Source organism: Nicotiana sylvestris, chromosome 7, assembly GCF_000393655.2.
Source record: "Nicotiana sylvestris chromosome 7, ASM39365v2, whole genome shotgun sequence".
Taxonomy (NCBI): Eukaryota; Viridiplantae; Streptophyta; class Magnoliopsida; order Solanales; family Solanaceae; genus Nicotiana; species Nicotiana sylvestris.
Genome location: NC_091063.1, coordinates 17356307 through 17373162, shown reverse-complemented (window position 1 = coordinate 17373162; position 16856 = coordinate 17356307). Strand labels below are relative to the sequence as shown.

At 31.8% G+C, this 16856-nt stretch overlaps 1 protein-coding gene across 1 annotated transcript; it reads right to left on the bottom strand.

Moving 5' to 3' along the window:
- Positions 1-623: 623 nt before the first annotated feature.
- LOC104245104 (heat shock protein 90-6, mitochondrial) lies at positions 624-6369 on the bottom strand. Its single transcript, XM_009800673.2, has 20 exons — positions 6139-6369; positions 5874-6047; positions 5714-5787; positions 5090-5215; positions 4902-4995; positions 4730-4813; positions 4447-4590; positions 4227-4340; positions 3983-4042; positions 3815-3889; positions 3624-3728; positions 3250-3390; positions 3072-3164; positions 2896-2973; positions 2450-2704; positions 2260-2362; positions 1985-2159; positions 1794-1899; positions 1617-1706; positions 624-1025 (listed from the first exon to the last, which is right to left on the bottom strand). The coding sequence occupies exons 1-20, from the start codon at positions 6247-6249 to the stop codon at positions 852-854; spliced, it is 2376 nt and encodes a 791-aa protein (XP_009798975.1). The 5' UTR covers positions 6250-6369; the 3' UTR covers positions 624-851.
- Between the last annotated feature and the right edge of the window lie 10487 nt (positions 6370-16856).

Sequence of the window (16856 nt, the reverse complement as noted above, 5' to 3'; positions counted from 1 at the left end):
AGAATCTTATCAAACACCTAAACAACAAAAGGCGTTGATATTCCTCAATAGAAATACAAATAAAGATGAATCAAAAAGATGTTAGAAGTGATACCCACCAGAAAATAGGATCGATGGAAGAAAACACTATGCAAACTTAAGAACAAGAGGAGATAGAAAGCAGATGTTTCGGAGATGGCGTTAGAGACACATGGTGTTTCTTCTCCCACAAGTGTTAGATTGGGATGAAAAACCAGCGGAGAAACGCGGATGGACTGAATATCTATGAAAGGACACAAGTACCCTCAGATTGGCTTTTAAAGCACACTCGTTGACCTTGAGGTGCTTGCTATTCCCTCTTATTAGTAAGTAGTAAAGTAATACAGCATGACCAGAATAGCATTTTTCACATATTACTTAGAAAAACTATCCATTCAACCAAGTGTTCAGTATCATTAACATCTCAATCTAAGTTGGTTATATGCAATACCTCCACCTGGTTTATAAGAAAAGAAGATTAATAAACTAAGATAGAGCCTGCTGCTCTTATCAGGTCTCCTATAGCAGATTGCTTTTCAGAAAATTATGGAATTGAAACTTTCATTAATACCTCCACAAAACACAAAACTATCGACTCCGTAGTCTTGTCTTGTAGTCTAAACCAAGTTGCATTTGAATAAATAGAAATCAGCTGGAACAGCAACGTTATTCGTAAACAAGATTATTGTTCTATGTTAAAATTTCAATTTAACTGCACAATAATGCTTATAAGTCCATCTACTTGACGATTGATCTGCTCACCAATAGGGCACCCATATTATCTCTACCGAGCCTCAACTATTATATTACAAACTAATGGAAAGTTACACATTTTATTTCTGTCCACCAGCTTCAGCAGGCTCAACCACCTCAGCTTCGACTGTTTCTGGGATGTACGATTGCTGGTTTACTTGCTGCTGATACCCACCGACAGTTCCCCACTTACCAGCAAGAGCCATGTTCATCATCTCATATATCTTCCCTCCAAGTTGTGCCGGATTATCAGGCTGCAAGAATTGATGCAAGATATAAGAATCAAGTTCACTGCCATAGGCAGCAAATATTTGTCATATTCTATTATATAAAGGAATCTTTGTTCATATTATATCACCTATTAGTTTCCCTTTTGTCCCTCAAAAATAAAATCAACCAATGAACTTGACATGTAATGTCAGGAACTCATCACCCCCTACCAGTTTAAACCCCACCATTTAAAAGCAAAAATATCTATGAAATAGTGTATCTCATGAGAAATGAACCTTACTCTAGCATATCGCTGGTTAAAATCACCCAACCACTTACCAACTCTTCCACCTACTCTTTTTCTTTCTAAATCATACATGAGGTCAAAGCTCACAAGTAGTTCTAATAAGTTATGGTACATCTTCAAGTTAATAAACTACATTCTTGGACCTCCTATAGTTATCTAAGCAAATATCAAGAACTACTGGCCTAATTAAGAAGGGTCACCTATGCCCAGAGTAATCCTAAAAATGTAACCAAGTATGAATGCTATATGGTAGCTTCCCTGAGGTTAATTGTCTCGGGGACCAAATCCAGTTACCCGAATAAATAGGAATAAAGATAGGAAGACTCACAGTGAAACCACTAGAAACCAATGCAGCATCATACAAAAGATCAATGGCCCTCAATGCTTCTTCATCATCTGGAGTATTCCTGCAGGCTTCCTGCAATATTTTACAAATAAGGATGTTAGTAAACACATAAGATTAGATCACATAAGAAGGTACCATCATCGCACAGGATCCGCTTACATTTAAGGTTCTAATGATCTGGTGTTCGGGATTGATCTCAAAGACTCTTCTGCTCCTCATGAAATCCAGGTTGGAGGTATCACCAACAGTTTGGGCCTTCATCAGCCTGCAAGAAAATCCAGGTATTTCATAAATGGCTACAGCTTGAAACTCAAAACTGAACCATCTGCATCACAAAAAATTCACTTCACCTCTCCATATTGGCTGACCAACCAAACTTTCCTGATACAAGAACACAAGGAGAACTGCTCAAACGATTTGAGATCTGCACACTAGCAACCTTGTCTCCTAGCCGTTTCTTTATCCAATCACAAGTTTGCCCAAACTCCTGTTTTATCTCCTTTTCCTTGTCTTCATTCTTATCACCTACAACAATGGACATCCAGCTTATTAGTATTGCAAAATACGCAGGTCAGCTAAAAGGGAACAGATATTATATAAAGGACAAACATCTCAAATAACTAACCTAAATCTAGGTCCTCTTTGCTAATGTCAACAAAGTTTTTCTCCTTATATGATTTGAGATTTTGGATTGCAACCTCATCAATAGGATCAACTAAGAACAGCACCTGGAAAAGGAATTAGAAAATATCAGTGAAGCAAGCAAGAAGACAGCAGACAAGAAACCAACTAGAGTCAGTTCAAACGACTCATACTTCAAGATCCTTCTCAAGAAGTTTTTCAAGGAAAGGAGTGTTCTTTGCACTCGTTACACTATCAGAAGCAATATAGTAAATGTCTTTCTGGTCTGGTTTCATATTCTCAACATATTCATCCAAGCTGATTGTAAATTCATCACTTTGAGAAGAGAAAAATCGTAAAAGTGGAGCAAGACGCTTGTGATTTTCACGATCTTCGATGCATCCCAACTTTAGGTGCTTTCCATAGTTCTCCCAGAACTTATCATAGTCCTGCATATAAAGAGTAGCAGATGCCCAATGACATTCAGAAGAACCAGCCAGCTAATGCAAAAAACTAAAGATAACAGAAACTTTCAGGAAAAAAACAAGACAAACATTTTGACTGTGTAAAAAATTGTTTCACAACAAATGTATAAGATTAATGTCATGGGTACAAAGGCTTGAGAAACGAATATACATACATCTTTGTTTTCACTGAGGGAAATGCCCTGAATCATTTCAAATGCTTTCCGCACCAACCGCTTCCTCATGATGCGAACCTAAGACAACATACAGTTCGTAAACAGAAGAGCTTAACAGCATGCAAATAAAAAATGCACCACCACTTGAATGCAAAGAATATGCCTGAAGAACTTACAACGCGACTTTCTTGAAGAATCTCTCGTGATACATTAAGTGGAAGATCATTTGAGTCAACAACACCTTTGATAAAACTCAGGTAGCGTGGAAACTATACCAGAGAAAAGGCATATCAATAAGCTCCTTTGTATAGCAATGAACTTCTCCCATAGAAACAATAAAGCTTTCTCTCTTACCAGTTCACCGTCAAAGTCGTCAGATATGAACACTCGCTTTACGTAAAGCCTTATATTCTTCGTCTTGGGATTGACTATGTCATCCTTACCCATTGAAGATACAGATGGCACATAAAGTATAGAACGGAACTCGACTTCTCCCTGTTACAGCAAAAGCGAGGTAAAATGAAGTAACAGGGGAAAATGAAAAAACAAAAGAGCTAGAAATGTTGTCTAACAAAATTGAAACTTAAACCTCCAGTAGTACCATTAAAGAGAGGATATCATACTAGAATTATAACAGAAAGGGTGAAGTAGTAGACTATGTTACTTTAAAGGTGAAGTAGTAGACTATGTTACTTTAAAACATTCTGCATCAAAGAAGTTTTTAGTACCTCAGTTGTGAAATGTGAAGAAGCAAGTGGCTCCAAATATTCATTAAAAGTCTTCTTGTAGAACTCGTTGTACTCCTCTTTACTCACCTCCTTAGGACTTCGAAGCTGGAAAAGGAAAAAAAGTAACTCATTATATCAGTAAGAACAAACTTTGGGAGCATAGGGCAGGAAATAGTAATCTGAATACTAACCCATATTGGTTGAGTCTCATTTGTAAGCTCCCAGTCCCAATATTTCTCCACAATTTTTTTGGTCTTCTTCTTTTTCTGTTGCAGAGAGTTGGAAATTTCATCAGAAATGGAAAAAAGACAACAGCAGAATCAAGAAAGCTACACCCAGAATAGGTACTTCCTAGCTACCTCAGCTGTCTCATCTTCTCCTTCCTTCTTGGCTTCTGCCGGATCCTCATCAACTTCAACCTGTAAAGAGTCAATATCACGAAACCACAGGGCAATAAGGAGTCATTCCAGCTTACATAATGTGGAATGTCCAAAATGTGAAGCCCCAAGCGTGTTTTGTGGCCATAGATAGAAACAAGTGAAGATTTATCTGCAAACGTTATGCCTCATGAGCATACGGGAAGGCATAAGGGTATGCACATACCTCTTTTGTATATCCCTTCTCTTGCCAAGTATAAATAGGGAATGAAACAAACTGTGAGTAGTTTTTCACAAGCTTTTCAATTCTTTCCGGATGCGCAAATCCTTTGTCGTCCCTCTGCACATATACAGCAGAACATGGAGAAAAGAACAGTAAGGTCCTCCTCAGGAACTAAGATAGCTAGGATCTGAAGCTTGCCTTTGAAACAAAGTGATTTACCAACCTTAAGATATAGAGTGAGACGGGTTCCCCTAGGAAGAAGTTTTGCAGGATCAGTCTCCTCTCTAATGGTATAGGTGCTAGAATTGGCCTCTCCAACCCAGACATATTGCTTGTCAGATTTTGGGCTTTTTGTCGAGACTTCAACCTTTCATTAGCAAATTATAAGAGAGATACAAATGTAACAAGGTTAATATTTATTATCAAGAAGTGGAGAGTAAGTCTAATGTAGAATCCCTAGACAAAAAACATAAGTCTAATGTAGAATCCCTAGACAAAAAACATACTTGTTCAGAAACAAGGAAAGCTGAGTAGAATCCCACGCCGAATTGACCAATTAAATTGCTGTCAGCACCAGCATCCTTGCTGTCCTGTTATGTGGTAAAAACACATGTACAAAAATTATAGGTTATATGAAGCAAACACTGAGAATAGAATAATTATATCACAAAAATGCACCTTCAGGGCTTTTAGGAACTTTGCAGTTCCACTTTGTGCAATAGTACCAAGGCAGTCAACAAGTTCTTGGCGAGTCATACCAATTCCTGAGTCCCTGCATATACCATATACCACGAAAGTCTCAACATTCATGATAGACAGACAAAACAGAAAAACGATAAAGAAAGTTAATAGGTTGTGATGCTCACGTTATGGTAATAACGCCATTATCTTTATCGGTCTGAATGCGAATATCAAGATCAACTCCATCCTTCAAAAGCTCAGGCTGGGTAACACCAAGAAACCTCAACTTATCCAAGGCATCACTTGCATTGCTGCGTCATCAAATTGGAACAATGTAAGTAGCAAATATAGATAGTTTAATTCCTTTTAGTTTAGTGACTTCAGTCTAATACATACATAGGGCCTCCAGAGTTGACATAATATCAACCAACGGAGAGTGTTGGCAGATATTGGTAGCATTTAAATGTACCAAGCCAGATATAATTAAATGACCAAGTCTTACGAGACAATAAGTTAGCCTTCTGCAGAAAAATCCACCTAAGTCATCACAACCAAACGAAGTCATTCACATTACTTTTTGGTCCCTTAGTTACTGCTACCAAGTTGCTGAATTTCAAGTCATCATAGTAAAAATCTAATCTTTACATCGTTTCAGAAAATCTTTCACAACACAAACACTGTTATAAGAAGTGCGGGGCATACAAAAATACTGCTATAAACACTGGTTTTCGCAAAGGTCATTGATGGAATATATAAAAAACTGCAGAGCACACAAACATTAAAAAAGAAAGTTAGCTAATAATTACTACCTGATAAGCTCCCTCAGAAAAACCTCCTTATTGCTATACAAACTGTTAACAATGAGGTCCATAAGGCGACTAACCTGCCACGTAAGCAAAACAAAAATTTCAAATTTCCAATTATTCACTACACTTTTCAGCTTCTAACTCTTTGATGTTAGCTTTTTACCTCTGCTTGGTACTCAAACTTCTCCGATGGAGAATCAGATGCAGCAGCTGTTGACTCATACCGGCAAGCCAAAAACGGCTTATTTGTTGATTTAAATGGCTTAATGGATCCATTAACATTGCATCTACCTGAAGTTAATGATGAATACCATCTACCTTTACTATCACCATCCGCCTGTTCACCAAATTACAGTAACTTGATGAGTTAATCACAATAAATATGATGTAGAGTTAAAAGCAAATTGATTAGTGAATCACAGTAATACCGAATCGTAAAAGAAGTGGGAAGAAGAAATTGGAGCAGCAACATCTCGATAGCGTGCAGCAGTTGAACTGCGAAGGATTGAAGTGACAGAGCGTTTCGAAAGCCTGTGCATTTCGTCTCACCAGATGAACGAAGGAGGAGAGCAGAGAGGAGGAAAGTGGAGAAAGCGAGAGTTTAAGGGATTGGAGGAGTAGGGTTTTAGAGAAGGGGTTTAAAGAAGCTTCTCGAGATTATTAATGGAAACGTAGCGGATTTATTTAAGAGTAAATTCTGTGAGGGTAATTTGGTCATTTTGTAGGCGAACCATAAAAGGATAATGGGTCACGGCTTTCTTATAGGAATTAACTAGTACCCGATGCGCGGACATAAATATTAAATTTTAATTTGAGTTATTATAATTACCTTAAAATTTAAAACTTCCACATAACATGTTTTTTTTTATTTATATTAGTCTTATGGTACGCGTTTTGCGCGTGTATCTAAATCAGTGAATATAGGATCTTTTAGAAAATTATATTTTACTATTAAATATAGTATGTTTGTATTATAAAATAAAAATTATCTTATACTCCTTAAAATATATATCGTTTTAGTTGAAACGGCTTATCTATAAAATTTTCCACGTTAATTTTTCTATCTTATTTTTATTTTTTTCATCCAACATATTATTCTTATGCAAACAAATTTAGGCATTCTAAGAGTTTTGTCAACTTGAAAAATAATATTAATTATACGATGAATTTAACAAATAATTGAATTGGATTTTACTTAACTACTTGGCCTTGATATTAAAAGAACTAATTTATTTTTTGTTGATTCAAGTTCTTAATATTAGCTCATCCCAAGTTTTCGATATTTAATTATAACATGAAAGGGATTACAATTATGTATTGTTCAAATATGAAAATAATTATATAAGGTAATTAAAATTTAATTATTTAAAGTATTGTGAATGCTAAAAGTTTCTAAACTGTTCAAATAAAATTTATTTTTATAAGAATATAAAAATATTACATTAAAACTTGTAATTTAGTGATAAAATAAAAAGTATAATTAAGTTCCTTAAATGGTAATTATTTATCCTATTTAGTTATTCAATAAGAAGAAGAAAAACTATTATGTAAGTGTTCAATAATCTTCATAAATATATAACTTAAAATTGATTCCAGTTATAATGTAATTATTTCAATTTCACAGGTTATCATGCTTCTTTAAAAGTTTAAGCAAGAAAATATAATCATTAAACATTTAAGATTTTTTTTTTTTGAAAAATTGTATATTCTTAAGTTCATTCTGGAAGACAATATTAGATAAATATAACAATTTCGACTCATACATAACTTAATATGTTAATTTAATCAGATATTATATTGATGGAAGAAAAAATTAAACTGCAATTGAAGAGATCTAGTTTAAATTGTTTAATAATTTATTTTTTAAAAATTGTAAAATTGTTCCTAAAGACTGTTTTAAAGTAGAAAATGGTGAATTCCATTACCATGTCAAGGTCGGAATAAATATATTACCATGTAAAGGTGGCCAATATGCTTTAAAGTTTAAACCTTATTATTTGGATATAAATTTTAAAAAATTCTTGTGGTTCATTGTTATAATGCTTTTGCATTAAATACACGATTTTGTGGGTTAATCTATTTTTTGCCAATTTATATAAGATAAGATTCACATACAAGTTCCTAAATATTAGAAATTCTTACGTAATTCAAATAAGGAAAGATTTAATAACTAAAATTGTAGGATTTTAGAATCCTATATATTAGGAAAACAATAATATTACTATTTTGTCCAATGTAAAATAAATTTTAAAATCACACAAATATTGTTAAACTATGTGACTGAATTATAAAATAAAATTTTTAAAAAAGCACAAGCTCTTAATAATAATGAATATTGTCATATTTACCTGACGTAATAAAAAAAAATTATGTCATGTAAGAGTATTTTAATGTCTTATCATAACTTCAACATATATGAGTTATGCATTTGCTTTAGTAGTTGAATAATATGTCGACTTGTATTCAAATATTATGCAACAACCATACTCTTAAAAATTAATTATGTTAGTTTAAATACCTAATAGTATGAATTTCATCTTATTTCTAGTGAAACTCAAATTGAAAAATACGGAAAACAATGAGATATATTATTAGATTTAATTATCGTACCAAAAAATAATTGGATGGGTACTGTCTGTATCTAACTAAGTTTTATCTTGAAAGAAAACAATGATTGTCAAAAAAATTAAGATAGAGAATTAACGTTGATTACTATTTTATTTAACATGAAGTATTTTGTAGTGTAATATAATTCTCAAAAGGTGTAAAAGTTTATAATCATTACAATAGTGTTTAAAATATTTATTTTTATTTGTATACATATTTTAAGATATTTTATTGAGTTATGATATAAAATTACAGTTAATTAATTAAAATTATTTGTTAGTAATATTATACACTGACATTGCACTTGAGTTCAACTGATTGAATCTTACTTAATTAAAAAGAAGATTGATATTCTCTTTTATAACGTGAATTGGCGTTGTCACAATCGTAATGTTGATACCGATATTTGTCACGAATTTATTGTTACAAATTAATGAGAATAATTTAGCAAGATAAACTTTTAATTGACTTTGAAAATTTAAATATTATAATATCCTGCATAGTTTGAGTAAGAAAAGACATAATAAATAATTTTTTATTGATTTGAAAGTTAGAGATATTAGAAAAAAAATTACCGCAATTATTCTAATATTTTATCACATTTGAATATTTGGTATCAAAATGCTAAACTTCTTCCTCTTAAATTATTTTCTTAATTTTAATTAACAGATAAGTAAGAAAACAGTTGAAAACAATTTTCGTTATGCACGTCTTCAAATTGTGATAATATTTTGATTGACTTTACATAATCATTATCAATTAAAAATAATATATCATCTGTTTGGTTCAATAAATAAGACATCATGTTACTTGATTATTATATTTTAAAAAAATAAATGTAAACCTTCATACTATTATGGAGTAAAATATGTTCCTTCCATTGAAAAGTAATGTCTACCTTTCTTTTATTGGTTATTAAATAAATTCTTAAATTTTAATTTATCTTTTAATTTATTTTAGTCCAAGCATTTCAAATGGAAATGGAAGAAAGAGTGAAAATTTTCTATTCAGTATGAGAATACTTAAGCCAAAGCGTGTTTGTGCATAGTTGGTTATAGTTGGAATAAGTAAAAATTTAATATGGAAAAGTTTAGTTGATTTCAAATTCTTAAATATTTAGGATTCTTACATAATTTAAATAAGGAAATAGATTCAATAGTAAAGATTATAGTTGGTTTAAAAGTCCTAAATATTAGAAAAATAACTAAAAGACTTTTTGTCTAATGTAAATTCTATTTTTAGAGGGTAAAAAAGGCGAACGACATTTCGCTAAGGGCCTTCGTGCTTTTAATATAGTATAGATAGATTTTTATTTTATATCCATAACAATTCAACTCCTTTGATTTAGTATTTGTATTTTATTTTGTGGTCAATATTAAATAATACTAAACATATCATGTTTGTGATATGCCTTGTTTGAGCATATTATTTAACAAAATTCTTATTACCACTTTATGTTTCACCGCAAATTTGAATAAGTCTTATCCTTCTACATTTTCACCCAAAACAACTCTTTCTTTAATCTTTGCTTCTAGTTATTGCATTATCTATTACTTAATAATGTTATATTCATGTAATCTTTTCTTAGCTTACCAATTGACTTGATATCTTGCTTATTAGCCTTTTGCTAAACATATATAAATATAATTTTTTTTATTCCTAAAAGCTAATTTATTTTGGTACTTTTATCCTCTTAATTACTTGGAACTCTTTTTTCATTTAAATCTTTCAATAATATATTTGAGTATTATTTAATTATTTAATTTCCTTATACTTAATTAATTCAAAGTATAAATATTCTTACACTATCTCTATTTTCCTCTTTATACATCTTCTTCCCTACTATGAATTTTATTTAGCTTTTTACATTAATATTTTACCAATAAACAAAATATATAATATCACATTTTATTTTAAGTTATAACTTTGAATTAGATTAAAATATTAATAGATAAGTTTTTTCTTATTATATTTTAAATTTATTAAATTTTCTTATAATTGCTTTTTGTAACACGTGTAATTAAATTTTCTTTCTCTTTTAACGTTAGGATACAAATTAGACTTCAATTTTCGTTCATAAAATTACCCACATGAGATATTTATTTTGTATTTCCTTAGTTTTAATTTGTTATCTAATTTTTAGTTTTTTATCTAGTAAAATTTTAATTTTGTAGTCCTATCCATAGTTTGAGCATTTTCACCTTAATTTTAATCTAAATCTCAAGTTTAAATCATCTTTCCCTTCTATTTCTAATATTAAATATTTTTAAATTTTTGATTATTGCTATTAAGTTACCTAATATGTAGTATTTTATTTTCTTATGTGGCTTTCATTAACATGCCTCTTTATTTAATATCATAATCTATTTATATCCTTTATATTATTATATAAGTCGATGTATGAATTTTTAACAGTGAAAAAAATATTTATTTTATTTAAATTTAATACTCAAAATTATTAAATAGTTTAAATTCACTAATAATATTTTTAAGCATTATATATTTACTTTATTTTTTTAAACTAATTCTTAGTATAAATAACCTCGCATTATCTCTAATGTATTAATATTTTGATATTTTTAAATTTTTTTAATCTATTAAACTTCAGTTATGTGGCCTTATCCACATCATGACCTTTTTTATCATACTTAAAAAAACTTTTTTATATCAAATTTAAATAAGTTTTATCCTTTTTTGTTCTTTATGATAGAAATTTTGATTTTCTCTATTAGTTTCTTATTTTGCTATTGTATATTCAATACTTAATATTATTAACCTTGTCATATGCTTTTTATTAGTTTACTTGAATTTAATATCCACTTTTATCACATTCATTTTAATATAATATAAATAGTAAATAAAAATTATTTCAATAGTAACTTTGACTCTATTGCTCATATTCTTAAATATGATTTTTCTTATCATATTAAAAAAAAAAGTCCCATCTCAAATTCAAATATATCTTATTCTTCTATTTTCTCCATTGGACTACATTTTCAAAAATCATCTTATACTTTCAAACTTAACCTAGCAATACTCAATTCAAATATTAATCGTAAAAACTCTAATTGTTGCAACAATATTTTCACTATTATTTTAAGAAATATTTATTTATGTATAAAATATTTTTTTGTCTGAATTGTAAACATTAATATAACCTCATCATTATATATATATATATATATATATATATATATTTCTATTTAATTATTTTTCCGACCATAACTGAATTATACACAAAATTTAATTAAAGATACCTATAGTAATGTATATTATTCACAAATAAGGTCAGATACAAAGCTTGTACTAAATAAGAAATTATTATTCCAACTTAAAATTAATGTGTAAGATACAAAATAAAATTTTAATTAATTTTTTCTCAAAAAAGGATACCTGCCATAATTGAATTATATACAAAATTTTAATAAAAGATACCTACAATAATGTATATTGAACCAAAATAAGGTCAAATACAAAGCTTGTACTAAATAAAGAATTATTATTTCAACTTAAAATTAATGTGTAAGATACAAAATAAAAATTTAATGATTCTTTCTCAAAAAAGGATGCCTACCATAACTGAATTATACATAAAAATTTAATTAAAGATACATATAGTAATATATATTGTACCAAAATAAGGTCAGTTACAATGCTTTATCAATTAATTAAAATTCGTCCCTACCATAATTATACAAAAAAAATGTTAACTAAATTATACTACTAATAGAGATTTGTATCATAATTAAAAAATAATTCTTATTGAATATTCCTTCCATTAATTATGTTTCCATTTATAATTCAAATTTTAATGTTGTCTTAAAATTACCAAGTGACTTTTTTTTAGCTTGCCACTTGGCTTAACCTCATGCTTCACTACTCTCCTTTTAATATAATATAGATATAGATGTTAAATCCTTATTTATTTTAAATAAATATCATTTAAAAAAATTGTATTCTATAGATACATTTTAATGTTTATAGCAAAATATCTAATTTTGGTTAATTCCTACCTACCCCTAAACCACTAAATACGATATTCAGTTACACTATTTTCTTTCTCTCTCTCTACTTTGATACATGTCATTCTCTTCCCCCATTCCCTGAAAACACAATGCTCAATCTTAAAATTCTTTTCATCTACATCACATATGTTCTCTCCGATCCCAATCTCCAATTCCATCGGTCGTTGCTTTCTCTTAAATTTTTTAATGTATACCCGATTTAAGCAAACTTTAGACACTGCTTCCACTTCCTTCTTCTTCTCTTTTTCTTATTTTCTTTCTTCTCCGTTCTTCTTTGCTGTTGTTTGAAAGTTTTAGGTATGTTAATATTGGAGAAAGAAGAAACTAAGTGTTTGGATTCTGACAATGTGAATCGTGGAATTTGTTTTGAGCAATATACTATTTTTTTCGATCGGCGCGCACAACACAAGGGTTTTTGCTCGACGACATATTCACCGGAAATTAGGGTTTGTTCTTGAACAAAGACGACGGAGTTTGGGGCTGAACAACTCAATTTTCTGTGAATACATTTCAATATATTTTCAACGTATCACGTTGTATTTTCATGTATTTCATTGTATTCATTGTCTTTTTTTTCATTGTAATTCAATGTATCTTGTTGTGTTCCATGTATTTCATTGTATTCACTATCTGTTTTCATTGTATTTCAATGTATCCCGCTGTATTCTATGTATTTCATTGTATTCACTGTCTCGCTATATGCCATGAATGTATTCATATATTTTTTTAATTAATATAATTTATGTATTCAGAAGCTATATTTTGGGGGTATTTTTCGGTTGAGAATCTTTTTTTATAACTGAAAATACAATTTTTGTGTATTATAATTGAGTTTGTTGAGTTATATTAGGAGTTTATTATGTTAATTGATTCACTTTCTATTTAAAAATAGTGTAATCCCCTGTTTCACACCGTGAATACAGTCGAATACATCCGAATACAATAATCTGTCCAGCTGTAATCCCAAGTTTTACGCCATGAATACAGTCGAATACACTCGAATACAACAACTGATTAGCTGGACTCCCTTGATTCACACCTACTTTTGCTATTGTATTCATGAATACATTAGCTTAAATACATCTAATACATCTTATAACAACAAAAAATATATATACAATCCGTAATATAACAAATGGTATCTATAGATAGCTAATTACCACTAAAAGATAGTGCTTTATGAAAATTTCTATTTCTTATACTAGTCTCTTTGTACCCAATCTCTATTGGGGTATTTACATCTATACCCGCTTTTTGGGTCACATTTTAACTTGTGTCTGCTTTGCAAAAAAAATTGTAAGCGTACCCACTTTTTCGCGTAACTTCAGCATACGGGGCTGAAGTAGCAAAGGCAATCACGCAAAACTTCAGCATTCTAGTAGACGGGCCTGAAGTAGCAAGTGTGCTGAACCAAGTGTGCTGAAGTTTTTGTTTGTAATTGCTCAACTTAAGCATAGTAGTTGAAGTTTTGTTCTCTATTTACTGAAGTTTTTGTTTGCAATTGCTGAACTTAAACATAGTAGCTGAAGTTTTGTTCTCTATTTGCTGAAGTTTTTGTTTGTAATTGCACTAAATAAGCTGAAGTTTTTTTTGTCCCGGATTCATTAGTTTTGTCATTAAGCTTTTTCAAAAACTTCAGCAGAAGATGCTGAAGTTATTTAGTTCATTTATAAAAACTTCAACACTAAATAAGCTGAAGTTTTTTTGCCATGGATTCATTAGTTTTGTCATAAAGCTTGTTCAAAAACTTCAGCAGAAGATGCTGAAGTTATTTAGTTCATTTGTAAAAACTTCAGCACTAAATAAGCTGAAGTTTTTTTGTCCTGGATTCATTAGTTTTGTTATAATTAGACTACTATAAAATAATCAGATTGCCAACAATATCTAAATCATAAATTTTTGGAAACAATAAACGTGAAAAGAACAGAATTATCGTGAAAAGAATCACTAAATGTGACCTTAAACTTCTCGTACGTGAAAATATTCACAAATTATTGTCTACTAACTTACGTAGTTATTTATAATTTATTTTTAAATAATCTGATAAACATACTTATGGCAATCATCCCATGAGTTGAAGTTTCATAACAGCACCAACAACATCAGAAAAAAGAAGAATAAGAAAATGAAAGAGGAGAAGGAGGAGGAGAAAGGGGGCTGAAGTTGTTTAAAAGGTGGGTACAAGTTAAATTTTTTTTAAAAAAAATGGGTATAGGTTAAATGGGGGCGACCAAATAAGGCGCCCCGTGCAATTTTTACCTCTCCATTAGTACAACTAGTGGTGGTGTGCCCATGATGAGCATGGGCCCAAGTCCAATTTATAATAGCTTAATACTTTGCATACAAATAACTTTTCGGCAACTACCCGCAAGTGTGATTAGAGGGGGAAAAGATGAATTTAACGCCTATTATAGTCCTTTTATTATAGTCCTTACTAAAAGGTTATTCCATTTCAACACAAGCTATTAAATGACAGATCGACAATAGATCACACATCAATGTATGGAATGATATTTGGCTACCTAGCAACTGCCCCTTCAAAGCCTTATCCAAGGCCTCCTCACTTCATCAGAATCTACTATCACCGTCAACTCCCTCCTTCAACAAGGCCAATGGAATACCTCTCTACTTTCATTCCAGTTGCCCCCACATATCCTGCGATTCATATATAATACATATTTTCACCCATCCCTTAACTGACTTGATACACTCTCATGGGTTTTTTCCCAACATGGCTTCTTCACTGCTTCCCCATATCAGCTTTATCTACATATCTCCCTCCCTGACCAACAGTCTGTCCCTGACCTACCATGGCTCTAGAAACTTAACATTCCACCAAATCTCAAAACCTTCCTCTAGCTTCTTTTTACTACAACGCCTCCCAACAGCTTCTTTCCTAGTATCCATCAATATGCTTACCACACCTAACTGCCACTCTTGCCCCAACGTACCTGAAACACTCACACACCTAATTTTTCAATGTCCGAATGCACATCGTGTATGGTCTTTCTTCCACATCACACCTCCAACCACAATTTTCTTGGCCCGGCTCAAGCCTTATTGTACCGCCCCACAGGAACATTTCACCTATCATGGGATTGATGTTACTACATCACTCCTGGTTCCTTTTATCCTCTGACATATTTGGAAAACCATAAATGATAATCTCTTCAACAACCTCCACAACCCTAACGACTCACCAACCATACTCTTCCACGTTATCGAATTTCATTCCTTATCTCCTATACAACCACCAATCCCTTCTACTAATGTCCAACACATCAAGTGGCACCCCCCTGAAGCTCCCTTTTTCAAACTTAGCACCGATGTCTCCTTTAATCATCACACGCTGCAAGCATCAGTTGGAGAAATTATCCGAAATCACTACGGACAATGGATCCAAGGCTTCACTATGCCAACTGTTTGCTCTACTGTGTCACGACCCGAATTTTTCACCCTCGGAAATCATGATGGCGCCTACTAATGTGAACTAGGCAAGCCAATCCTTAACTACTTACTTCTTTAATAATTACGTCTTTTAACAATTATCAGTGACAACATGAAATCAACAGAATTAAATAATTATGCGGAAGACTTAAATTAAAGAAGACGAAACAATAATGCGAGAATCAACATATGCCTCTACCCAAGAACTGGTGTCACATTACTCACGAACTTCTAAGAGTACTAAATACAACCATTTGAAAGAAAATATAAACTGTTTGTCTCAAATACATGAGGTAACAGACTGAAATAAAAGATAGAGGAGACGCTGGGCCTGCGGACGCCTGCAAGGCTACCTCGGTGTCTCAATGGACTGAACATTGGCTCCCGCGCCACTGTTGCTGTCCAAGACTTGGATCTGTGCAAAAGAGCACAGAATGTAGTATCAGCACAATCGACCCCATGTGCTGGTAAGTGTCTAGCCTAACTCCGGCGAGGTAGTGACGAGGCTAGGACTAGACTCCAGATAAACCTGTGCAGTTATACAATATATGGCGGAAAAGTAAACAAGTAATAAGCAGTTAAAGCTGGGGAAGGGAAACATGCTTCGGGGATAGTAGTTAAAAGAAAATAACAGGGAATAATAAGGAAGCTAGCAATATAACTTCTATCACAAATGAAGAAAATAAAGGCAACTTTCACTTTCAGTTTCATCTTGTTGCAGGCGTGCAACCCGATCCCATTTCTCATATCTCTTGGTAGGCGTACCACTCGCTCCCATTTCATTATTTCTCGTGGTAGGCGTACCACCCGCTCCCATTTCATTCTATCTTGTGGTAGGCGTACCACCCGCTCCCATTTCATAATATCTTGTGGTAGGCGTACCACCCGCTCCCATTTCATAATATCTTATGGTAGGCTTACCACTCGCTCCCATTTTATAATATCTTGTGGTAGGCGTACCACCCGCTCCTATTTCATAATATCTTGTGGTAGGCGTACCACCCGCTCCCATTTCATAATATCTAATGGTAGGCGTACCACCCGCTCCCATTTCATCACACAATTAT

Bases quoted from the DNA above. Each gene is read 5' to 3' on its own strand.
- LOC104245104 (XM_009800673.2), bottom strand. From the start codon at position 6,249: ATGCACAGGCTTTCGAAACGCTCTGTCACTTCAATCCTTCGCAGTTCA. The intron at 4,043-4,226 runs GTATGTGCATAC...GACTCTTTACAG, and splicing joins AGAAGGGATATACAAAAGAG to GTTGAAGTTGATGAGGATCC. The intron at 1,707-1,793 runs GTAAGCGGATCC...AAAATATTGCAG, and splicing joins AGATCATTAGAACCTTAAAT to GAAGCCTGCAGGAATACTCC.